At 42.3% G+C, this 26,131-nt stretch overlaps 1 protein-coding gene across 4 annotated transcripts in view; it reads right to left on the bottom strand.

The window, feature by feature from the left end:
• galnt13 (polypeptide N-acetylgalactosaminyltransferase 13) overlaps positions 1-26,131 on the bottom strand; it is a 37,450-nt gene that overhangs the window by 5,304 nt on the left and 6,015 nt on the right. The window contains exons 3-13 of one of the 4 annotated variants that reach the window (XM_076747699.1): positions 19,947-20,115; positions 17,431-17,597; positions 16,498-16,705; positions 14,613-14,783; positions 13,755-13,872; positions 12,970-13,150; positions 11,075-11,214; positions 7,798-7,896; positions 7,043-7,177; positions 6,732-6,761; positions 3,281-3,498 (exon numbers count right to left, since the gene is read on the bottom strand). In XM_076747699.1, coding sequence (XP_076603814.1) covers positions 3,313-3,498; positions 6,732-6,761; positions 7,043-7,177; positions 7,798-7,896; positions 11,075-11,214; positions 12,970-13,150; positions 13,755-13,872; positions 14,613-14,783; positions 16,498-16,705; positions 17,431-17,597; positions 19,947-20,115 — 1,604 coding nt within the window. In that variant the 3' untranslated portion in view covers positions 3,281-3,312. The remainder of the gene's footprint in view (positions 1-3,280; positions 3,499-6,731; positions 6,762-7,042; positions 7,178-7,797; positions 7,897-11,074; positions 11,215-12,969; positions 13,151-13,754; positions 13,873-14,612; positions 14,784-16,497; positions 16,706-17,430; positions 17,598-19,946; positions 20,116-26,131) is intronic. The other 3 variants (XM_076747698.1, XM_076747700.1, XM_076747701.1) reach the window with 3 other exon arrangements.

Here is a 26,131-nt window from a genome sequence, read left to right as displayed (position 1 = left end):
ATAATAAAATGAATGACGGCTAAATTCCATTCAGCTGCTTCAGCTTTGGGGTCCTGGTGTTGTGCGTGCTGGCTCGCTGTCACACTGTGTTGCCATCATTATCAGCGACACCTTGGGCTGATTGACACATCAATTCATCCTCTAATTGTTTCATCGATATCATTCATAATTAATAGATGTGGGATTACTGTGTCAGATCATGGAAGTGCTTTTACGGGTGGACTTAAAATGGTTCCTCAAACCTCGAATGTTCCCATAATTTGTTTTCTTTACTCTGAAGAACACATGTATAAATATATCCTCAAAACAAAAAATGAGCTCAAATTTTCGCCCTGCTCCGCTCCACACATTGTCCCCTCTCCACCCATCAGTCCTGTCTGTTCTACTGTTTTATCACATGAACCAGAGACACTAGAAGACAGAGCAGGCGCTTTTAAAATGTCCAGACTGGAAAAGCACACCTGTTGTGATGAGCTGAACTCAAGCACCACATGAGCATGTAGCACAGAAATCCTCTGTGGCACCAGAGCTCCAGAGATAACACCCCCCTCCCTGACAACTGGAAGAGGGCTCTCAATGGCCTTGATTAACCATTTATGTTCATTCCCTCAGAAGTAACACGCTTCCGCAATTTCGTTCCTCACTCGAGTTGCTTTTCTGGTCCTAATGATCGCATGCAGAGAAGCAGAGAGGCTGAAGTTGGTTTGTGAGGAGACGCAGGGCTTCTGCTGAGGAAAACAATGCCATGAGAGAAATTGGGAAAATGATGTTAGAAATAAATTTGTGTTTTTTGTCAGGTGCTACTGAGACGCCATTCAGCCTTGTAATGTAGGATTTTTAAAAGAAAACTTGCAACATGTATGATAACTGATCACAAACTGAGAGCTTCACCTTGGTTTCACCAGTCCGCACCAGTTATCTTGGGGGTCATTCTCAAATTAAGAAGCACAGCACACATGAAACGGAATACATATGGAAAAAATACAAACCACAGGCTGCATGTGGCATTAATACATGCGCACTGGCACGATTTATCTTGTGGTTGCGGCATAATTTTTCATTAAAACAAGATTGTGCTTCCACTGTTGACAGAGGATATTCAGACTAATGAGCACACAGAGACACTCAGGCCATGTTTGATCTTAAGCTATAAAACACAAGGGCCTGACATGCTCTGCCTGGATACAAAGAAGTGCGTGCACACACACACACACACCCCCACACATGCACACACACTTTTCTTGAAGTACACATCGCAGACCGCCCTACAGGCACATTTGTTCAAACAGAACAAGAACAAAGAGAGCAGGTGGCGTTCGACCTCGCACACCTGTCAAAAAACTAAAAAGAACAATAAAGTGGCTCTACATGAGAGACATTTTACTTTTCTTCTTAAAAAATAATTCATTTTTTAACGGCATCTACAGCTCAGACAGAGGTAGAGTTCTCCCGACACAGTTTTAAAGATAAGTGACGATAATCAGAAATGAGCCATTTTTTGTAGAATGTGCAAATGGCAGGCAGTATAATCAACAGATACTTCTCTGTCGAGGCATGCTCATACACGGAGCTTCTCCTGGAGCTCCATCCACAGTGCATTACATTTATTTATAGATCTAATCTATAAATCATAAGAACCTGGCTCAGGCAATAAAGAGATAGTATTTTTTCTTTCATTCAAAAGATCCAAACCTACTCTCGCGGCAGAGATGACAGACGAGCAGTGTAATGGCAGAGGGTCGAAAAACCATTCCACATTTAATGAAATACTCGAAATGTGGAGGTCCTGTCCTTTGCTCATAATTATTTCACGCCTCCTCTGGGGCAGAGAAAACTCCCATCTCAGCCTCCCAGCAAACCAACTCGTGTCTCCGCTGCAAGTTGCTGAGTGTGTGCACAGCTGAGGCCGGCTAATTAAATGAGGACGGTTTCTAACCATAAGCCCCGGTTGAGGAACATTATCCTCTTTGTCACCAAGCAGCACGCTGGCCTTGCTGAGAGGAGCAAGAGCTCCTGCTTGATGCGATCTTGTGCTGACTCTGGAAGGAGATCTCGAGGGCTGAGCTGCGTTTTTGTGGGAAATACAAAAACAGCAGATTCCTTTTTGTCTCTAGGCAGAGTCAGACAACAGTCTCATTTGCTCTAATGGTGCCCTGCTCTTGTGTGCATGCTCTCCTCTTGCGCTGGCTATGCCACGAGGACCTCTGAGTGTGAGCAACAAATCAGGCCATCTAACAGCAGGTCACTTTACTGCTGCAACTCCGACACACACCAGCAGCCCTGGGAGCTCCTTACCCAATTTACCCTGCTTGGACACAAAAACTGTGGCATGCTACAGCGAAACCGCTCTTCGGCTTTTTGAGAAATACAATTCTGGACTCTGAGGTGCACCCTCCATATAACTCAGCAGAACAGAATTGGATACAGAGAAAATTAGGGAGAGACTGGAAGATGCGGGAAAATAACAACCCTGAAACTGACAGAAACACTGAGCCAAAAAACACATTCCTAACAAAAGTATGTAAATAAGCAGGCCGAATGGTGAAAAGCACTGATTTGAATTGGATTCATTGCTTAGACGATATGTAGTACATGGCACACAGTGTACACAGCTGCTTCAGGCCGACAGGAGAGTGGCCTGAGAGGCCAGGGCCATGAAAGGCTGGTGTACAATGACGGATCACTTCAAAGGAACTAGTAAACAATGGCAAGCCCATTTCAATCAGCCCCGCACGTAGATAATCAGCTAAAAATAAACATGTCCTCCTCCATCTCAGGCATCATTCACCGAACGCTGGCAGTCCAAGCAGCAGCCAATTTTCGCATCAAAATAAAATATTTATGTTGGGAAATAAATGTCAAATGAGATCTAATTTAGCATGAAGACTGGCTAAAGGTCTTGCAGATAGCATCTTATACACAGACCCATCCTGATGGGACATCTGTCAGGTGTTTCTAGCTCCATCTTCATACGGTCCCTCTGAAAGGTCACCGGTAAAAGCTACTTAATGCTTCCTAAAACAATCTGCGTGCAGATTCTGACTAATACCACAAAGATCAACATCATAACAAGGAGCTCTACATTCATCCGCTCTCACTGACAAAAACAAGGTAAATAAAAAATACTCAGAGACAACAAGCGGCCACAAAGGTGCTTATTAAAGCCCGAACAGGTCAAATGAATCTACGTTAATTTCTAACAATGCTAATGACAAAGTACACCACTACAGAGCAGCTAAAATGACCACCAGCTTCTACTCTAATCCTAGTTTGTACTAACCTGCTCACCTCAGGCCCTACAGCAGACGGAGCTTAGAGAAAGTAATCAGTGGGACTGAAGTAGAGGCGTCTGGCGACCTCCAGACGTGTGTAGTTGTGGAGGATCCAGGCCTGTATGGGAGTGTTGTTACAGTACTCCACTGTGGGGCCGTAGGTGCCGTCCTCCAGACGGCTGATGGTCAGACATGATTGGGTGATGATGTGGAGGAAGGTGTGCTTCTGCGGCGAGCCGGGAGTGAAAGGGACAGATGGTAGTGAAGGTAAGTCTGAGGGTCATCACTTATTGTTAAATGAATCCATCTGTTCTTCACAGCCAACTTTTCCAGTTTAATAAGAGGCGCTTTTTCAATGACATTCAATACAAACAGAAAAAATGTGTTGTTTCTTTAAGGTGTTCAAAACCAGGACTTAACAGCTGACCTTTAAATAAAACGTGACAATGCTGCTGCGTCATGATGAAATAGTTCAAATATTTGCACAAATATGCCCCGGGAGTGGGGGGGGGGGGTCGGGGGCAGAGGGGTTGTTCGGTTGAATGTGTTCGTCCAGTCTGCCTGACTCATTGATCCTTTATCTGACTGAGGTTTGTGCAAGTTACAATCTATGTCCCCACCACGGCTCTGAAATATCAGTAGGATAACTGTGCTGTGTATTGATAAATCAATGGTGCTGTCCATGGTGCTGAAGTAGTGGACAGATTTGTGATTGCACCGTTTTCTCTTGGTACCGCCCTTCGGTCAGTTTCATCTTGGATCTATAAAACACTCAGTTCTCAATTCTACAGGACATGTAGTTTATATTGTCTATATACTCTGTAGAGTACAGAGGGTTACCTTCACTATCAAAGTGACCTTCTTCATCGATATCGCCCATTTATTCTTTTGTGGAATGAAAATGATTCATTTTTTTCTATATCTGGATTATATGGATTTTGACATATATTGTTTGATTCATTTTAAGATGTTTTTGTCAATTATCTCAGTTATTTGAAAAGGTTGGAATTTTGGCTCATGTGTGTTTATGCCATGTTCAAGTCACATCGGAGTTACTGTATTTATGAGCTTCCAACTCGTAAACAGCATTCATGTTAACAATATATTCAATGTTTTACTTCAGCATCTTCATTGATTTTTGTAGACAACTGCTTTTTCTGAATTTGATGCAACAACACATTTCAAACAAGTTGGGACAGGAGCAACCAATGACGGAGAAAGATGTGGAATGCTCCAAAAACACCTGTTTGGAACATTCCACAGGTAAACAGGCTCATTGGTAATAGGTGATAGTATCATGATTGGGTATGAAAGGGGCATCCTGGAAAGGCTCAGTTGTTCACAAGCGATGATGGAGTGAGGCTCACCACTTTGTGAACACATGACTGTATAAAGGATATTATGACATGGTTTGTTTGCAGATGATTGTTAGCAGACTGACCAAAATGCACCTCTGTGGTTAACCTCCCACCCCCGCTCTCCATCCCCTGGTAGCAGAGAGAGAGCAGGGGCAGAGGGGTTGTTTAGTTCATTATATTAATCCAGTCTGCCTGACTCATAGATGCTTTATCTAACTGAGGTTTAGTTACAATCTATGTTCCCACCGCGGCTCTGAAATATCAGTCAGATAACTGTGCTGTGTATTGATAAATCAATGGCGCTGTCCGTGGTGCTGAAGCAGCTGACAGATTTTACAATCGTGCCCTTCTGTCAGTTTCATCTTGGATCTACATTATTCTCTAAACTATATACAAAAAATACTCAATTCTACACTGTATTCTAGTTTGTATAGTCTATAAAGAAGCCTCACCTTCATGATCACAGTGACAAGCGAGAGGATCATAGAGACACACTGCTGCCTGTAGTATTCCTATAATATTTCTATGATCATTCAGTAGCATCTGTGCTGCTGAAAACACACCCCCAGACCGAGCCACCTCTGTACGGTAACTGCTATATTAACAGTCAACACAGCTTATTTCTGGCTGAAACAGCAGAGCAGGTGAGAAAGAAGGAAGGCTGTCTGTCACGGATAGGACTGAGCACAGCAGGAATATAGAAAAAGTCAGGTATTCCTGTGAAAGTGAAACCGATGACCAGATGAAATGTTAATGGCACTGTAGTCCAGGATTCAGCCCCCGTCTGTCACACTTGGGCTAAAAATAACCTCGGCCACCGAACACGGTGAAACCCCAGTGCTGTTTACAACCGGGACCAGTCCTCTTCATTTATGAATTATTCAAAATGTTCATATTAAGAATGCACCGAGAGAACAAAGAGTAATAAAAGGATTTCTCCTTGGGTTTGTTCGCTGCTTGATGGAGAGGCCTCCAGGCTTCCTCACCTTGTCATATCTACATGTCAGCGATAGGACATCTCAATCACCGACAGGCAACACTGTATTCACTGCAGCCTTTCATAAGCGTCTCATCGTGGTTTAAAAAAGAAATGAATATAAAAATAATACAAAAGATGCTTTGTGAGTTGTATAATCCATAATGTACTTTGAGTTCTGAGTCAACGGGGCTTGAGGAACATATTTTCATTCTCCGGTGAGAATCAAAATGTCACTCTGCTTTGCATTTACAAGCCTGCAACGTCTGTTTCTGCATTTAATTGAACACTGAAATTGCAAGAATATTACGGCCAGGATTATTAAGCAAAATGAGAGTCTGCTGCTTGATATGCAGTTGCATATCATTTATCTAATCTGTTTTTGGTGCTACCACAGATGAATGAACTGTGACTCACTCACACATCTGTATGTTGTGTAGATTCAATAGTGTCTTCCCTGAGTGTGTCTTACAGGCTGCAGGCTCTCTAATGTTCCACCGGACTTAAAAACACAAAGGGATTAGGTTATTTGTTTCCGCCATCACTGCTGCGTTGATCTGATTTTTAAGACATTCACTTTATGTTTTGTCTCTCACTGGTTTATTTTCAACGACTGGCCGTCAGGTTTCAACGACGATCCGGCCGCTTAGTGTTTGATTGTTTTGTGGCAGATACGGTGAATTAATGTTGACTGTAAGCAACATTTTTTCACCCCATATATTTCAATGAGGGTAGATTTAAAAGCAAAAACACATCTCTGTATGATGCAATACAGTTCAACAGCGCCACAAACTGCAGCCTCCAAAATGACCGTAAGGCTGAATCACCACCTCTCTTAAACTGTTTACACAAGCTGAGCATTATAACCGTCATGAAGGGAGGATTTATTGCAGGACTGGGAGTATTTGCGTGGCTGAATTTTGTAAATAAACTTTTTTGAATGCGTTAATATCAAAATCCATTCAAGACTTGATTTCATTCCTCTACTAAAAAGGCTCAAGTTCACATTGAGATTAAAATGATCCAATAACAACTATCCACTTCACAGTCTGGGTTGTAGCACGAAACTGCACAGGACTCAGACTACGGGGCGATTTTCTGGGAGCGATGACTTGGAAAGCTTACCTCAAAATCATATTCCCACTTGCCAACATACTATGTGAAAGGAGAGAACATGAGAGGAGAGACACAGCTGCTGGGTGGAAAAAGCATCTCAGTTTCTGCTGTGCTCAAAAACTGACACACAGCGCCATCTGGTGGCTGCAAACAGACACTCACGTTCTTCCCACGTCCTCAGTGAGCTCACACCGCACAGCAAACCCCTCATGACACAGACTCAAACACATTCAGCACTTCATCAAAGTCGTTTTCAACACATCGGCCATCAGCAGCCGGGAAACAGATTATCTGGCTGCTGTGTGAAAAGCAGATCCTACCTCAGCGTCGTACTCAAACATCTGATTGCCCTTCATGTGGTGACACTTGAGCATGACGACAGGCCCGTTGAGGCGGGAGACGTCCAGACAGAGGTCATCTGTCCTAATTTCTTTATCCGCCGTGTATGAGAACACCTGGAAACGAGACGTCTCACTCAGGAAGGCCGACTTCATTCATCTTGGTGCATTCAAGAAATGATTGTGTTTGTGATTGGGATCTTTCTACAGACGGAGTGTTTGATTCTCCGTTTTTTATGTTTTCCTGTAACTGCAGGCTTACCTTGAGATTCTGACTCATGTGTTGCAGCTACACAACAACCCCTAACAAGAGCCGTGAGGCCAGAGGGAACAATAAAAAAATAAACACATACAAGACTTATCAGTGAACCCCAGCATGGAGCCAAATCAACAATGGACTTAAGAACAAGAAAGAAAAACTCTCTAACTTGTATTGAAAATCTGCGGATTGACTTGAAAGTTGGATATTCACTCATTGCGCTCACCCTGACTGAACTGAGGCTTTCTAGCAAGGCGAAATCCCAGAGCTCATGTATCCAAGATAAAGACGAATCAAAGGCTCGGCTGCTTCGGTGTTAATCTTAAACAGACTGATTCTGCATTCCATTTACAGCCCTTAGGAAATATTTCTTAAAGTTCCCAGTTAGTGTTTATGGGACATTGTGTGCAGAGAGTTTAAAAATCCAGTCTACAAATAATAAAAATGCTACTTAAGCGTTTGCACGTCCTCCCCTCACCTGGTTTCCACCCATGCCGTGACAGTTGAAAAAGCCAACCTTCTCGTTCTCCTTTCGGCCCATGTTGTCCACGCACTGGTTGGTCTCAACATTTCTGATCTACAGGCAGGAATTGAAAGGAATTGTTACTTAAATATCCTTTGAAACGATCCTTCTGTCTCTATCTTCACAACTCGGAAAATATATTTTTGAAAACAGCTAAACCTTCGCAAATCTTAGTGTGTTTCTGTCCTCTCAGGGTATCGTGTAGACTGTATGTATTACTTGACGGGACTCCAGGCTGCACGTCCAAACAGCAAAACAAATGCATTCTTTTCAAAGCCGAACAGAAACCAGTCCGGTCCTGCTCAATATTTCTCATTAAAAATGAATCATCTTCTCTTCGCCACGTTTTTCTGTAAGTGTTCCTCTTCCTCTTTAGTGTCCTGGGATCCTTCACCATTACTCAGATTTTATATTATTTATAAATCTTTACATTTTTTTGATTTTGTTTTGCACAACACTGAAACAACTAATAATCAAATGGACAATTAATTTGCAACTATTCTGAAAATCAATTAATAGTAGTTAGTATTTTTCATGTCTAATTAACCAGCAACTATTTTGATGACTGAATAAGCATTTTATTTATTTTATTAGCAAACATGCCAAACATTTGCAGGTTCAAGCCATTCAAATGTTAAGATTTGAAGCCTTTCTTTGTCATATACGGAGAAACCTCCTGCTACCAGAGCTTCTACTAACTTTCCAGTCAACTCAGCTCTATAATGAACCCATACGTTCGCAGAGCTAAAGCTAAGCCGGCTCTATATGTTGCCTAAGCAACTTAGTATGCCCATCATGCAGGAAGTGGACGTTCATAATTAAGTGATATAAGACCTAATGGTTCCAGCTGTTAAAGAAAGGCTGACTGTGTGTTATGGAGGATGAGAATCAGTCAGGAGAAGGCTGGTTTGGAGGAAGATGGAGCTGAGGTGCTGCAGGGGAGAGAGAGAGAGAGAGAGAGAGAGAGAGAGAGAGAGAGAGAGAGAGAGAGAGAGAGAGAGAGAGAGATCGAGCTTGTGCTGCAGCAGAGCAGAGCAGCACGATGAAAAAAAAACTCCTTTCATCCTCAGCTGTATGAATGTTGGAGGATTACAAGCTCATTTCACCATGAGTTCTTCAGCTGACATTACTTTTAAATGGCCTCCGTCTATCGTGCAGACAGCACACTGCATGTCAGAGCTGACTTTACCCCAATGCTGCGCCGCTGTCGACACGGGGCCACGGGCATCACCAGGCAAATTCAGGTCACTTACAAAATAAATCTCCTCTTCTGTGTGAGACGGAAATAACTGATAAAAAGAACTTGAATTTACAGAATCTTGAAAATAATTAACTATGAATCCTCGTGCTTTAGCTGCAAATTATCCCACAGTTCCCCTAAACCCCTTTTTAATGTGTAACAGAACTACTTTGTATGTTCCATCTCTGACTTTTAAAGTAATCGTCTGATGAAACATGTCTCGCATTTTTTCAGATTTGTGCTGGTTACCAGTTTAAAAACCCATCTGAGAGCGATTCTGACTGATGTTTGCACTTTTTCCGCATTTGGAAATTCACTTTTGATGAGCCTTATCTCACCTCGCCAGCATTCATAGTATAACTGTGTAAACATATGACTGGGATCAATACTGACTGCACCAACATTCCCTTGTTTGTTTATCATGCACGTTCAATACGAACAGCTGGGGCTGTTTGTTTTTATCTGGTTTCGTTCAGCCTTTGCTGGGTCCTGAGATTTTCTGATTTATCTCGCGGCAATATTGTTTTTCTGAAAGCACGACCCAGAAGCTACAGCACAAGGACATATCTGACTGAAGGCAGAGGGAGGCAGCGGACGGGCAGTTGAAACTGAATTTCAACGCTTTATATTTGAATTTGAATCGCTCAACTGGAATCACTACGTTAAAAAACTGAATCTGTGCAGCGCAATTTGGCCTTGAATTTATTAGTTTGGAACTGAATTCCAATAAACTTGAACCTGAATGTAATATTATGAAACTGACTTCATTTGGTCCTCACTCTCAATTCAGCTCTCTATATATACATCCACATTCAGTTCTTACAATTCAATTTCAGCTCACTGGGACACACATGCAGTGTACAGTAGCAGCTGATATACCGCGGTGTGAAAATTGATGGTTATCATACCATGTGCATTTGCTTTTCTGCAGGATTGAATTCCACCATATTAGTGTTATTGGTGTTAATGTAGGACATCTTGTTTTGTGAAATTATGATAAAGCGTTTGTTTAACCAAACACCTCTTCTGTTTATGTTCCTTTATGGCTCATTGTAACTAGAAGAAGCTGAATAAGAAGAAGAAGAAAACCATGATACTGTGAAGCCTTGGATTTTTTTCTCTTAATTCAAGTGTGCGCTTCTTAAATCTGAGAACACGACTCAATGATTTCACCTTCAGATGTTGCAGTGATTTCCCTCAATACCCTCGCCCTCGCACTCAAATAGCGCTTGACTTCTCAGAGCGTCCCTTATGGGCGATTACTCTTAACTCACATCCACTCTCTCCCTCCATGCCCTAAAGTAGAGCGAATGCACCTGCAACGAGGCAGGGATCATTTCATTGGTCAGCACCGCACCTGGCATTCTATTAGTTGATTTTCACAGGGTTACCGCACAGGAAACCTGAGAGCAGCTGTTTCACAAGCAGCCTGAGTGCGAGGAGAAGGGTTGAAGCCGGAGCGCAGGAAACCTTTAAGTTTAAGCAGAAGTAAAGCAAATCTAAGAACGAGCTGCGGCTATCTGAGCGCGGGGGGGGGGGGGGGGGGGTTTGGAGGGAAAGCATTAGAAAATCTGACCGTGAAATCAATAAGTCATGTTCTCAAATGGAAAGACAGCACTCTTGGATAAAGACAGGAGAGAAGGAGTTCTGTGAATCTGCGCTCGATTGCTCTTCCTCGACGACCGGATGTGTGTCTGAGTGAACTGAAATTGAATTGTGAGAAGTGATACAGTGAGTTGAATTTTCAGTGAGGATCAAATACACATTAAATGAATTCAGTGTTATAATATTACATACAGTTTCAAGTTTATAGGAATTCAGTTCCAAAGTAACACGTTCACTTTCAAATTACGTTGTTCAGATTCAGTTTTTTAATGCGATTATTCAAACTGAGCAATTCAGATTCAAATTCAGTTTGTAGTGGTGAATATTTCTGCCCATAGCAGTAAATCTGCAGCATTATGGGAGATCAGAGTACGAGAAAGCTCATACTTCACCAAGTGAGTAGTATCTTCTTGGGATCTGGGAGTCTGGGTACACGTTCTCTAGATACCAGGAAAACGGTTTGCACTGCAGGGCCTCACGGAGGGCTTTGCGGGAAGAGACGTCTCCGTAGTCCACCCGCATCACGCCTGCACACAAAAGACAAGGATTCAGCCATGTGCATCACTACGCATCACTCAGTATTTAATTTTTTTTGTTTTCTTGCACCACCGAGATTAAACACCAGAGGGACCCTTTATAAAAAAAAAAAAAAACCCACTTTATAATCCTACCTGAAAATATGGGCTACGTGGGTGGTCATGGAAGGATTTTCTATTTATTTAAGCATGAATAACCTAATTCTGCACGGAGGGCATATGAGGAAACTAAGTCAAATCCTATTTATACACACATTTATATGTTAAAGGTACCGCATCTTCTCCAGGAATGCACAAATGCAACAATTGCTGGAATATTGTGCTCCATGAGGTGTGTTATTTTAGCCAAATGGGAACTGCATCATGTATGCGCAGATGCAGATCGATGCAACTGAAGACTGAGGAAGGATTAGACAGCGACTGGGCACAGACACTCACAAACACATTAGGCAGATGGTTTCTCCCCAGAGCGCCTCGTAGCTTGCATGTAGATAGATCCGCTGGGGTAATTTATCATGAAAGTGCATGATTGCAATAAGGGAAAATAGAATACAATTTTCAAAAACCAGCCAACATGTAAGACTTACAGCACTATCCATCAAACAGGAGCCAGACAATGCAAACGGCACCGTGTGTAACGCCGGCGTCTTACACTTATGTGTGAAATAGAAATCACAAGTTGGCAGATAAAAGCTGCGGGGTTGAAGGCCACTCTTCCTCCCCCGGCTCTCCATTTCCCCCGTTCTCTCTCTGTAGGGTCTGAGCATCACATGTTGCAGATGATGAATAGCCTCTTTGATCTTGAAATCACCAGAGCGGAGGAGGGGACGAGGAGGGAGACGCACTTTTAATAGGATCACTAGATGCCACTCCCAAACTCAGCCAGAGCAACATACTGTGTTCCTCTGTGCCAATAAGTGAGGTCTGGCAGCAGCTTGGCCCAGATCATTCTCCCTAATGTCCTGGAGGAAGAGACAGTCTTTGTGGGGCCACAATACGCAGAAAGACTCATCCATCACAGCTCTGTCTGCACACCTGCCTGCGCACAATCCTGCCTGACTGAGTGGAGGAGAAGGTCACAATTTGTGCCATAAGAAAGGCAGATTACGGATGATCCCTCATAGGTTGGCTGGCATCTAAAACACTTAACCAGAGATTTCCGGGACACTGCTGTCTGCTAAAGGGTAATCACATTACTAAGTCGACAGATGGAGGGGTACTCATCTCTCAATCTGCACAGTCATATTGCTCCGGTTTGTCCGTGTGCATTTGGGCTCTGTCGGAGATCATCTTTGACAAATTTCTGAACCCAATTTTCGGAGGAGCACTAAAAATGTGTCTGCGAGTTGGAAATAATTAATCTCAGTTTGGAGATGACAAAAGCAGCATTAAATTCCAATGCAAGGCAGAGTTAAAAAAAAAAAAGACTGAAAACGAGCAAAATAAAGTACCATGAAAGAGAATGAGAGAATAAAAGAGGGTAGACAAGTCTTCCCTTTTCACACCAATTTGCTAAATGTAATATCAGCCAGCGTGCAAGCAGTACCGAAGGTTCATGAGGATTGTTCATATCTGCTTTTGAACGGCAGCGCAAAATGAATAAAACATCTATTAAAATCCAGACTGAACTTTACATTCCCGAAAACTTTTTAAACGTGAAGAATTCATGACATTTTAGCAAAGTCCTCAACATTTGACTCTGCCGCTCCAGCAGCAGAAACGTGCAGTCAGACCGCAGCTCTGTACCTGGTGATATGATATAGAAGAAGTCTTTGAAATCGTCCATCCACACTTCAGCCAGGCGCCTGTTGTTCTTGTTGATGACTTGGCCCGTTCCTCCAGGGAAGCTGTACGGGGTGGCCTTCCGGAAAACATGGCCCACGTGCGAACATGTGACAATTTCCAACGAGCCACCGCACTGCCAGATCTGCAGACACATGCAGACAATGTAGATTTATACAGCGAGTGGCACGGCAGCAGGCAAATGCAGTCAATACAAGCACAATTACCACCTCGCGGTTGTATGGCTCCGCTAACCAGTCAAGTTGCATTTACATCCATGTCTAAAACCTCTCATTTCCCTTTTCAACCTGAATCTCATAGTCCAGGAGAGCAGGAGGGTAATAAAACCTGGACTTTATTCAGAACATCTCCCCTCGTCACTGCCGCCTGCTACCTTTCAGCAATGAACACGTTTTATTGTCATTTCCATTCACGTGAAACTGCAAATCAATCTCGGTGCGATGGGAGGAAAGTGCACTTTGACGAGAGCAGTAATTACATCCTTTCCTTGTTTTTCCCTGAAACAGTAAAAATAGATGAGCACACAGTAATCACAGTGTGGATTACTAAATCATGAATTCACCGGTGAATCATTGATAAAGCAACAACATCTCTTGTCACTAGACACGATTCCTGTTTCTCCTCATATTTTCCTTGAACGTCTGCCTTGAACCTAAAGTGGAAGCGATACAGGGAGGCTGCCTGTAACCACTGACATCAACTGACATGAGACCCCCCCCCCCACTCACTCTAAAAGACATTTCCAGGTTCTCTCCGCCCCAGATATCCATGCCTGGATCGTAGCTTCCTATTTCTTCAAAGTATGTTTTGTCTATAGAGAATAATCCTCCAGCCATGGTGGGAGTCCTGCAAGAGACACAAACAATTAAGACAAAAAGTGAAGAAAAAAAAAACCTTTCCTCTTCGTGCTGTAGTTATTAGTATCTTAGTGCAACTCTGAGGAACATTCAGACTTTAATAAAAGACCAATTTGTTTGACAATTTGAAACAAAGCCTCAGAGAGGTAATTACTTCTATCTTTTAATTCATTCTATGTTACAGTCGCTCCTTAATTAAGGATATTGTTTGTTGCTGGGAGTGATCTGCATAGAGACGACACACCGTGCCTCCTTTTGTGTAGCGGAAACAAAAAGCAGAGTTTCTATTTTTCTATTTTTTTTTAATTAAATGAGCTCCAACATAATTAAACTTCAACAGAGCACAAGCACAGTGATCAGGATGCTATTTAGGAAGCTGTTTGCATCAGAGGGACACACAAAGGAAAGAGATCTATTTCTATCTGCAGATAAAAATGGCACTTTCATGAAAGGTGTACTTGTGAAGACATCTAACTGCCCATGTCTTCTCTGTAGCCTGCTGCCATCACACATAAACCCATTCTCAGCTCCGGTGAGAGACAGAGAACTAACATCTGTTTCAACTTACCAAAAGTGTCTCTTCACCTTTTTTTGTGTAATTATATCTCCTCTCTGTTAATTCTTAATCAAAAGACATTACACGTACAGTAGTGGAACATCAGACACACACACTCCCCTGGAAAATCTAGATTTAGCTTCAGAGGAGGAGGAAATATTTTCTCAGTGTACCTGACAGGAAGCGTCCTGTCCCCCTTGCGTCGATCCATCTCCCGCTGGGGAACAGGGTACCAGCGGAAGTTCAGCTTCCAGTTGAATCCGCCATAGGTCATATCTGAGCCCGCCATGTATTCAAACGTCTCGTCGCTGATGACATCGATGATAGGACACACCACAGCTGTCCTGAGAGGCACAAGACACAAAGTGGAGATAAATTACACCTTAAATACGTCCATGCTAAAATACACATCACTGATGATTTCACATACTCTGAATGAGAGCGAAGTCGTGGTCACCGATGGTCATGGTCGATCTTTTAAGTAAGGAAAAAGAATGACCAAGTGCCGACCACAGCAGGGCTGCAGCTAAGCGTCACTTATGTTACTAATTAATGTGTAGATTTAACAGAAACGGAAAGAAAAACTGGAGGATTTACAATCGGCTGAGTGTTCACCCTTTGATTAATGGTTAAGTCAATGAAAAGCCAAAGAATAGATCATCATCAAACGTCGTGTTTGTCTGACGAACAGGCTGGAAGCAGAGAATATTAGACGTTTTGGTTGATTGATTAATCAATTATCAAAACCGGTGCTAATTCATCATCTGCTTGACTCATTGCGTAACAGAAAAAAACCATATTACATAATGTAGCTGAGCTGCTCTTGCATTAATAAAAAAAATGCATCCTACTATTAGAATAGTATTAGCAAGTTACCACATTCTGTTTCATTTACAGTTCACACAGCGTCCCATCTTTTCTAGATTCTGGGATTTATCATGCTAATATAATAATATCATGAATTCTGTAATAACAACCTTGATACTGAGTTTTTGGGGGGGTTTGTCAGATGAAATGCACAGCAGTGGAACACACTTAACAGCGACGAGCATCAGCTTGATGTTTTATACATGACTTTGAACACACTCTCCATACCCTGACGGAGTACAATCAACATTGGACAGAATGTTAATATCACCAACCTGCTGTCAAGCAGCCCCCTCAGTAACAACCTGGATCATCAATCATGTGAGCACAGCTTCCCTCACCGCCTCATCAGTCTGCGCCCATGCTTAAAGACACCAATACATCTGCAGCAGCATTCAGTAAAAGTGGAATGGCTCCATAATATAATATTCTGAGTCATATGATACTGATTTCTTCCTGAGGGAAAATGAATGTGTCTGACCTCAGATAAGAGATGGATCGCAGGAGAATCATTATCAATCCATCCATCTGTAAATGTCACTCACAGACAAGGCAGATTCGCCCTGTTTTTAAAGATCAAGCTAGAGCCTGAAACAATAGCCAATGCTCCGATAAATAAAAGCTACCTGAGAAACACCTTCTCACTTTAAATTAACGTGTTTATCGAAACCGTACAAACGCTAAGCTGAAGAAAACATCTGCTGTCTCCACAAGAACAAGAAACCATCTCCTGCAGCCAGGCCACCGAACATGCATCTGCTGTAGCTAAAAAAAAACGTGGCTCTGGCCTCTTTAATCTCGACTTCACCAGCGTCTACGAACACCAGTCGTTGCAGAGTTAACACAAAAACAGAGCTACAGTAATTGGAGCTAGGTTTTCCTCTGAGGCAGCAGCAGAAGCAGACGATGCAAAATGATTATCTTCTCCTATCAGCAGCGTCAGGCTCGAGCAGTGTATTCATAACTGAGGGTTTGCTGTCCCATCAATATTCAGACGGAGCTTTGGCCCGAGCACCCGATGATGCAACGTCAGAGAAACGTGATAATACCAGCATATTAGAACGGGTTTCTGGACTGAACAGGCACGCAATTAAAATGATTGACAATGAGCAGCTCGTTAGCCGAGTCCATTCATTATTTAAGGATTAACATTACATTTGAAGCATTCAGTGGTCGGTTTGGTGGTGCTACCTGTCCTCTTTGATGCGTGCCAGCAGGGGCTCCAGCCAGCCGACGGTACACTCGCAGTGGGCGTCCAGGAACGTGATGACCTGGCCTTTGGTGGCGGCTGCCCCCCTCAACCTGGCTCTGATGAGACCCGAACGCTGCTCCATCCTCAGGATCCTCACCGGCACCTCCAGGGTCCGCACGTAGTTCTCCAGCTTCTTCTTCAGGAAGTCTGGAACCAAACAGCAGATTTAATTTATCCATTAGTCATTCAACAGAAAATTAATTTTTAATTAATTTTGAGAATCAGTTAAGTCATTTCCCATACAAAAATGGCAAAAATGTTCTAGTTTCAGCTTTTCAGATCTGATCAGATGCGATGAGTATTTGTTTTTTTTGGCTTTTGGAAGAAATGTAAATACAATGAATTGAGGCTCAGTAAAATTTTTATTACTGTTATCATTATCATGACTTTCTGGCATATTTTAGACCAAAAGATTAATCTGTTTATCCAGAATATAGCCAAAAGATGAATCAATAACAAATGTTAGTTGCAGCCCTGCATCTCAATTTAGTTTGAGTCTTTATTCTCATCACAATTTAATTCCAGTTTAAAGTACTTTATTAGTCCCTCAAGGGGCCATTCAAAGGCAAACAGGAGTACGCATACACAATCAATTTACACACATAAAGAAACAAATCTAATAATGCAAATAAGACTTAAGTTAAAAGATGCAAAGGTAAACTGTTGTGAAGAGTAAATACTGACTCCCCAAATCCCAGCTATCATAATAAAAAGCTACACCGCATTAATACTGTCTTATATTGCTGAGCCTGGTTCAGCCTGGTTGTGTCCCACATTGTTCACACTGAACATCATCCTACTTGAGCAGATGATGTATCTTTGACCACAGAGTTAAACCTGCATCTCAGTTAGGTAGAGTGTAGACGACCAACCTCGCTCGCTGGCATCGTCCACCAGCACGATCTCCACGAGCAAGTGTCTGGGAGAGCGGTTGATGACGCTGTGAACGGTGCGCAGCAGCGTGCTCCACGCCTCGTTGTGAAACACGATGACGATGCTGGTGTTTGGCAGGTCGTCGGGGTACACCTTGGTCTTACAGCTGATGGAGCGAAAAAGAAATCAGTAAAGCAGAACTGAACACAGGAAAGTTACCCGGCAGAATATTTCACATGTTTTCAGAGTTTGTAGAGGCATGTAGAGGAAAACCTTGGAAAGATTTCAAAATAAACATCCATATGACACACACATCATAAACATACTTATAATCTGCTTGTTACACTGTATAATTACAGTTATCAGCACTCATAAATATTTAGAACACACTGTAAAGTATTTTATATTATATTTAATGTTTAAGGTCAAGCCTCATGGCAGGCAGAGCAGAAATTACTTTCGGTGTTATCTATAATTTGAGTCAGCTGAGTCTTTAGAGTGATTTTTCAGGGGAGCCATTAAACAAATTAATTAATCAATTTTACAGTTTTTTGTGTGCTGTTCTTGCATAGATTTAATGCTATTTTTGTCAATGACAATGACCACTTACAGTGACTTAAAACCAGCTTGTGATACCTGTACCTCAGGAATTAATCGAACACTTATTTGATGGTCATTTGTTTCTATTGTGACATTTTTAGATGAAATGATGATTAACATTATAAAAAGTAAGAGGTTATTTGAAAATAAAACCATTATTAGCAGCTAAAGGAAACTTAACCATGGCTAAAACCTGAACATAACCGCGTGCGTGCTCATACTTAAACTTGAAAATGCTAAATTTTGTCTAAAACTACAGCGATGTTTTCAAACTGCAGCAGCAGCGGTTCTCTACGCCCGCAGCTCATTACATTGCATGAGAGGTGTCTGAGAAAAGAATCTGAGTGTGTCCTGCCGCTATCCAATGCTGTCGTCAGTGCAAAAACATTGTCATATGAGATATATCAAATATCTGCAGAAAGGGAGTAGAAAAAGTTAAACCAGTGTTGACAGCCATGTCGGCGTGTCCTTGGCTTGATGGGACGTCTGTCACAGTCAAAGAGGGAGAATGTGGCAAACTGTAGTGGATGATGTTGAATAAGGAATGAGCTGCGTGACAGAAGTGGAGGAGGTGGACGGCCAGGGCAGGAGGAGGGTAGCGGGAGGTGACGGAGGGTGAAAGAAGCCATCGGAGCAGACAGCACTGCTGGCTCAGTCCTGTCTATTCAAAGTGACAGCACTGACTGACACAACTAGGCCAGGAGGTTGCCTTCAAGACAAAATGTTATTACCCTTCAGAGGCAGCGACTGACAATTCTGCGTGGCTCTGGGTAATTTCCACCACCCAGTTGGTGAAATTCTGCAAGGCTAAGGTGTGTTCTGTAATAAAACTGCTGCAATATTTATACTGAGAGAAGTATGGAGCCATAACGGAGAGAAAACTGGAGGAGCTGCAATCAGCTGAGTGTTGCCTTTTCCAAGTAATACAGGTCTTCTTTTGCACTACGCAGGCAAAATGATCTTTATAGTTGCATCTCCACATCGCAAAAAGTCTTGACTTGGCGTTTTCTTGGTATAGATGTGAATAGCGTGGAATTACTGTGGAACGTAGGCGTGAAGAAAAGACGTTCTTGTGGCCTATTTTTCACAATGTATGTGACTGGCAGGGCCTTCGCGATCCACTTAATGAAAGTGCTGAGGAGAACTTGTGTTCAGCTGGAATATTTAAACATGAATCACTTAGATAATGTCTCCACGAGAGGCGAATGCCAGCGCATATCAGCAGCCTGAGACGAATGTGCTCATGTTTCACACAAATTGCTCCTTGGATCTTCATTAAGTGCTCAAGTGGATCTTGAGTGACAGTAAACAAAACCCTGCTCCCACTCAAATGTCAGGCCTAATGTACACACTTGAGGGATCTGATGGATTCTGCATTGAAACAGTGGCCATAATTAGAGATGTCTTTTCACATTAGCTGAAGTTATTAATACCAATAAAATCTGATGGACTCAACAAACAGTTTAAAAATGGTTTTAATCGCCAGATTGACATTGCTTTGATAGTTCAGAGCATTTCATCCGCAGAAACAGTCACTGTCTGCAACCCCGCTGAGGCTTTTTGGACGACAGAAAGGATCCCTGCTGCTTTGCTGACCCATCGAACACATTTGTCTGAATACTGGAACCGTTTCTAGCCAACCAGGCATAGAAGTCCGCAGACATTAAGGAGTTGAAGAAATAAAGAAATGAAGAAGCAAAAAGCAGAGAGTAAATGTCAGCTTTCTGATAAAGAAACCAGAGCGCCTTGCAATGTGTGATGGGTATCAAAGATAGGTTTGCAGGCCATGGAGGAGCAAGGTGAGGACTTGTGCTACTCTGTTGGAAAGTGGATGTGTGTGCATGTGTGTGTGGGTGTTAAAGGGTCAGTTGTGTGATTCACAGCGTGCATCTGGAAGACGCCCAAGCTTACGCACCCATCCAGCCTCACATCCGGCAGACTCCTGTTGAGTGCAATCATGTCGCTGGCCATCAGATTGAACTGGTTAATCTTAAAGAGCTCCTTCATCTTCTCCTGGTCGTCCTTGGGGATGTTCACTGCCTTGCCCATCTCCCCCGGACCCTCATGGCTCCGAGATATCACCGCTGGAACATTACAGAGGCAAAACAAGGATATCGAATGAGAAATCGGACCCATTATTTGAGGCTTTTCTCTCAGTAAGTAGAAGAGAAATTAAGGTCAAACGGCTGTAAAATAAATCACTTTGTATATACAGTCTATTCTTGATAAGGAGAAAATATGAAAAGAACTACTATGATATAAAATCCCACTAAATTACAAATGCTCCACATCTCCTCCATAAATGGAACTGAGAGTAATGAGTAGTGGCTGACCTCGCTGACCCCAGCCTGTTGGCTGTGTGCCCTGTTCTCACCAGAGGGGGAAAAAAACGAGTCGTGGTGGTTTTTCGAGAACTCAATGAACTACCTGTGCAGAAGTTGAATGACTATATTAGAAACACAGTATTGGTTTGGCTGTGAAAGTGAAGCTTCAGTGAAGGAAAATGACATATATACAACTGAACCCTGATTCCTAAAACAGCATAATAATAAAAAAAAGCAGCTCATGTACAGGCAGAATGCATACAGGATGTGCAGGGATGAAGAGTGTGTCGTATTCCCCTTAATGACCCTTATAACAACACAGCACATACAGAAAATGTGAGGGCATTCTTACTTGCACCGGTTGGGGAAAAAATCTGTTTCCTCACACATCGGTGAACGTGAAAAAGACATTTAATACAGACGATGCAGGCACTCTGTTTAAGCTCTCTCCTGGTTGCTGTGGCTCGGGCTGAGTGGGTATTAAGCACTGCACCACGGCAGCTATAATTTTAATTTTAATTTAATCTATTAGGAGGTTTTGAATTCAGAGATTTGGGAGAATGTATTAATAGATGAAAAAGGAGCGTGAAGGCAAAATCCTTTCAAGAATTACCACAGTCGTCTTTGCTGTATGCTGCTACAATCATGGCCTACAGAACAGCAGCACTGCTGCTGCAGGCTGCTGCTGCACCGAAGCAGCTCCCTTCACCAAAGGTAAATAACCTTCTATGGATTTATCACTGTCCCCTCTCTCTCTGTCTCTCTCTCTCTCGTAATAATCTCTCAGAGCAGAAGCAGTGATTTCCATGAAAGGGGGGCACACAGTTCACATTAGCTGCAGGCCCCAGGTTAAGAGGATTCCCTCCGACCCCTCGTGGAGCCGGGCTGGTGTCTGCTGGGTTGTTAACCTCAACTGATCCAGCTCTTTTCTATACAGCGCTGATGACACCCTCCATTTGGACATTGGCTTAAATCTGATGGAAACAGCTCGAGAGCTGAGCTGGATGATTGAACAAAATGTCCATCAAACACATGCTCAGCCTCTTCAATCCATCGGTCTATAGATCCGGATCAACGCAGCTCATGAATCTTCAGGGAAAATCCAGCAAACCATCAACACCAGTTTGGGCTGCCTTTACCACAACAACCAATCATACAGATTTTTGAAACTGAAAAATGACATTTATCTTAACCCGACTGAAAAATGAATGGAACAGCACTTTCATACGTGAACAAGCGCAGAGAGCAGAACACTTTGTGAATTTTGTAGGAGACAGTCCTCGGGCCTTGAAATAACAAGGCAAACTGTCAGTCCCAGTTTACCGCTGCACTTCTGCTCTCTCTGTTATGTGAATGCTTCAAAATAATCCAACAAATTCATATTTCTCAAGCATGGATAAACCTATATGTGATGCACATGATAGTCAAATGTTGCTGACTTTGACAGAATAACATGGTTCACATAAAAAAGCACGAATTTGCAAAAGTTAACGAAATGTTTTCCATTTGTGCCAAAGGATATCAGAGTCAAAACTGCAGAAGCAACTGAAGCTTTTCTTTTATGTCTTTACCTTGCATACTTCTTTAACTCTTTATCTACGCTGACATTGGCTGCGTGGCTCTAGCGATTGCAATGTTGGTCCATCAGCCAGGCTACCAGACTGAAATGTCTAAATGATTACATTTAATGCTAATAAGAAAATATTACAATGCTAATACATTAAGCTAAGACAATAAACATGATAAACATTATAAATGCTAGTTAGCTTTGTGACTGTGAGCTTGTTAGCATGCTGACATTAGCATTTCACTCTACCAACAGCCAGAGACACTAACATACCTGTAAACTTTGTGTAGTTTTAACTAAAAACACTCATTTTGGGGTTTCAGGGTGTAGGGATACATGGGGTAAATCAAGGATCTCCTACCTGCAAGGCTTTGTTTTCAACCCCTTAACCTGATTCATTACTATTTATTTTACATAGTATTTGCAATGCAAATGTCAGCACATTTAAGCTGCATCAGACAGGCTGTTATTTCTCCTAGAAAAGCTTATCAAACTATGCTTAAAATAATCTATGACTTTTATGTGTTTGCCACATGCTCAAATTAACAACTTAGTTCCCTCATGACTCTAAATGATCATTTTTCACCCTCTGCGCTTTCAAAATTTCTCCATCTGTGAAATTATACAAACAGATCAAGTATTAAGTCTAGAAACACTCAAACACACAAGTCTGGTTTTGCTTAGCAACACACAGATCAGAGGAGCCTTAGGAAACGAACTCTCGGTGGTGTTTTCAAGCCCTGCGGTCGCAGAGCATTCATTATAAAAGATGACCGCGATCATCTGGGAAGAAAACAGTGGCTCTGTCTGTCCTTGGGTCAATCAATCTAATTCAATGTCCCTGCCTGCAGCGTCAGGCCAAGCAATTACAATGAAAAGGTTCCCCTCACATTCACAGGTAATGAGTGTTCTGAGACGCAATCACTCATATTTCAGTGCTGAACAAAAATAAAGTGTCACGTGTCGACATGTCCGTTATGTGAATTACAACTGCAGCCTCTCTAAATGCACGTGTGCAATCCTTCTCTACACTGTATTCATTATTGAAATGTCTTGCGAGAGCTCAGCTGGACTCTTTGATGCCTGTTTGCAAGATTCCTCCAGTCAAGGACACTAATCTGCATGCAGATTGTCCTCCAGCTCTTTTCATTCTCATCTACTTTGCAGGAAAAAGGTCTGTGTGGTGGTGCGCATTTGGAGGCTCCATCACAAGCTCGATGAATTCTCTTTCCTCCGCAGTTTACCTCCACCTCTTCCCTCTGTGGCTCCGCTCTGCTTCCTGCCTGTCAGTCTGACCCAGCTGGTGTTGCATTATACAGTGGCATGCAAAAGTCTGGGCCAAAAATTCTGCTACAGTGAATGGTTAAGTGAGTAGAAGACGGACTGATCCCCAAAAGTCAAGATGAAACATTCTCTTCAACAAGCAAGACTAGTGTATTATTTTTGTTTTGTACAATAAGGGTTTCAGCACCCCAGGACATCTGGGCTCTCAGAAAACTTTTACCAACTCTAACCTTAATTAGCTTGGTAGGGCTATGGCTTTCACAATCATCGTTAGGAAAGGCTGAGTGATGCAAATCTCAAAGCTTTATAAATACTCTGAGTCCTCAAAACTTGTACCAACAATCAGTAGCCATAGCCTCCTCGAAGCAGCTGCCGAGCAGTCTGACAATTAAAATAATTGATGCCTACAAAGCAGGAGAAGCCTATAAGAAGATAGCAAATCCTTTTCAGGTTTCCTCAGTTGGAATGTAATTAAGAAAAGGCAGTTAACAGGACCAGTGAAGGTCAAGTTGAGGTCTGAAAGACCAAGAAAACTTTCAGAGAGAAGTGCTTGTAGGACTGCTGGAAAGACGAATGAAGCCCCTGTTCGACAGAAAAAGAAATTCATTCAAGATTTAGCAGACTCTGCATCAGTGGTGCAGAGACACCTGTACAAATATGACCTTCATGGAAGAGTCTTCACGAGAAAACTGCATCCCCACCACAAAATCAGTTTGCAAAGTAACATCTGAACAAGCCTGATGCATCTTACACACAAGTCCGTGGAACGATGAAGATAAAATAGAACTTTTTGGCCACAACAAGCGAAGTTATGTTTGGAGAAAAAGGGTGCAGAATTGCATGAAAGGAACACCTCTCCAACTGTCAAGCATGGGGGTGGATCGCTTTGGGCTTTTGGCACAGGGGACATTTCACTGATCGAGGGAAGAATGGATTCAGTTAAATACCAACAGATTCTGGAAGCAAACATCATGCAGTCTATAAAAAAAAAAAAAGCTGAAGATGAAAAGAGGATGGTTTCTACAACAGGATAATGATCCTAAAAACAGCTCAGAATCCACAATGGACTTCCTCAAAAGGCACAAGCTGAAGGTTTTGCAGTCCCCCGACCTGAACGCCATCGAAAATCTGTGCATAGACCTCAAAAGAGCGGTGCATGCAAGTAGAGACCTTTTGCAGGAAGACTGGTAGAAACCCACCCAAACAAGAGCTGAAAGACTCTTAGCTGGCTACAAAAAGTGTTTACAAGCTGTGATGTTTGCCACAGGGGGTGTTAAGGGTGTTCTTCAGTACTGACCTTGCAAGGTGCCCAAACTTTTACCTCAGGCCTTTTTTGTTTTAATGTTATTTTGAAAGTGGAAAAGATAGAAACAAAAAAGTATTCTTGCTTAAAATATTGAAGAAATGTGTCATCATAACTTTACACTGTTTGGAAATCAAGTCATCTTTTTCTCACTTAACGATTCACAGTAACGGACCAGAGGTACCCAAACCCTTTCACTGCATATCAGAGAAGCTCCGGCTGAAAACAAAACCGCAGCAGAACAGCAGCCCAAACTCCCCGCAGAGTGAGGCGATGCTCACACAAACACGGTTCAGGGCAATTAGGATCAGAAGTATTGTGTGACATTCAAGTTTAACACCTGCAAAGGTATGAGCACCCTGAGGCTTCCTCTGTGAGGGGAGAATGCTCTACAAACAGTAATTCTCAGTGAGAACGATATTTCTGTGTTCTGAAAAACAGCTTAAAGTCAGGACACCTCATGGTGTCGTGACTCAAACCTTCACCTCAGCTCCTCTGTGTTATCACATCTCCGTAAAACCAATCGACCGACCATTTTCAGTCATCTGATCTGTTGACAGTCCTCTTTTTTAAATACAGACAAAGTAACGGTTGAAAAAAAGCAAGCCTGAAATATTCAGCAGTGAATGTGTAGCCTGAAGGAAGTGAGTTTCATAATCAGGTACTTCTCTTGCATAACATAAAGGAAGCAGAACCACAAATCTCAGTCTGGTGAAGGACGGTTCGACCAGTTTAAAACACGCACTCTTGAATAGAGCCAAAAAAGAACAAAAAGATAGAAATTCAGTCACCCACCATTTGGGAAATTGGGAAACTCTGTTATGCTTGTTTGCTTCAGAGGCACTGATTGGTAGAGCAAGCACACAGGCAGTGTTTTACTCTCCATCTTATTTTACATTAGTTTTCTAACCCTGTTTTATGGTCACTCCATGTCTTTTTTTTTCCCAGGTGAACCACTTGGTGCATGTAATTTACTTTTTTTGTAAAGCACTTTGAGCTGCAATTGGTGTATGAAAGGTGCTATACAAATAAAGTTTATTATTATTATATTACCGTAAGCAATGATCATTTTCTAATATTAACAGTCGTCAAACAAACTGCTCTGTGTGATGTGAATGTGTCCCTCATGATGCCACAGAGTATCACCCAACAATTCTACCTTCGCTGAGCTTTTTAGCCTCTTTTAGCTCACAGTTTTGGTTTAACCTTGTCCCTCATATTTACTGTGTGGTTCAGTTCTAATCAACCTACAGTATGTATTTCTCAGGAGGTAGTGGAGACCAAAACAGAGATAACATGCATGTACATTCATCAGGTAGCCGAAAACATGACCTAAAATGAATGTTAACACCATATATTTTGCAGGTTGGCCAACATCATAATGGGTGGCATCCAGCAATAAGCAATAATAAAATTAGGGTAAACTGATTCCAATCAAAAAGTGAACATGTGAATCAGTGCCAGATTAAAATTGGTCTGAATTAACTGGGTTAAATTTAAAATATGTAAGTTATAACCTGAAGTGTTGCAGAAAACCAGCATCTGAAAAACATTCCAAACACTCACGTCATACATGCAGCACATCGTCATATTTAGGTCATTAAATGAGCAAAGTGACTCCA

The sequence above is a fragment of the Chaetodon auriga genome, chromosome 13 (assembly GCF_051107435.1).
Source record: "Chaetodon auriga isolate fChaAug3 chromosome 13, fChaAug3.hap1, whole genome shotgun sequence".
Lineage (NCBI taxonomy): Eukaryota > Metazoa > Chordata > Actinopteri > Chaetodontiformes > Chaetodontidae > Chaetodon > Chaetodon auriga.
The sequence above is the reverse complement of the archived record's forward strand: the minus strand, read 5'-3'. Positions and strand labels throughout refer to the sequence as shown.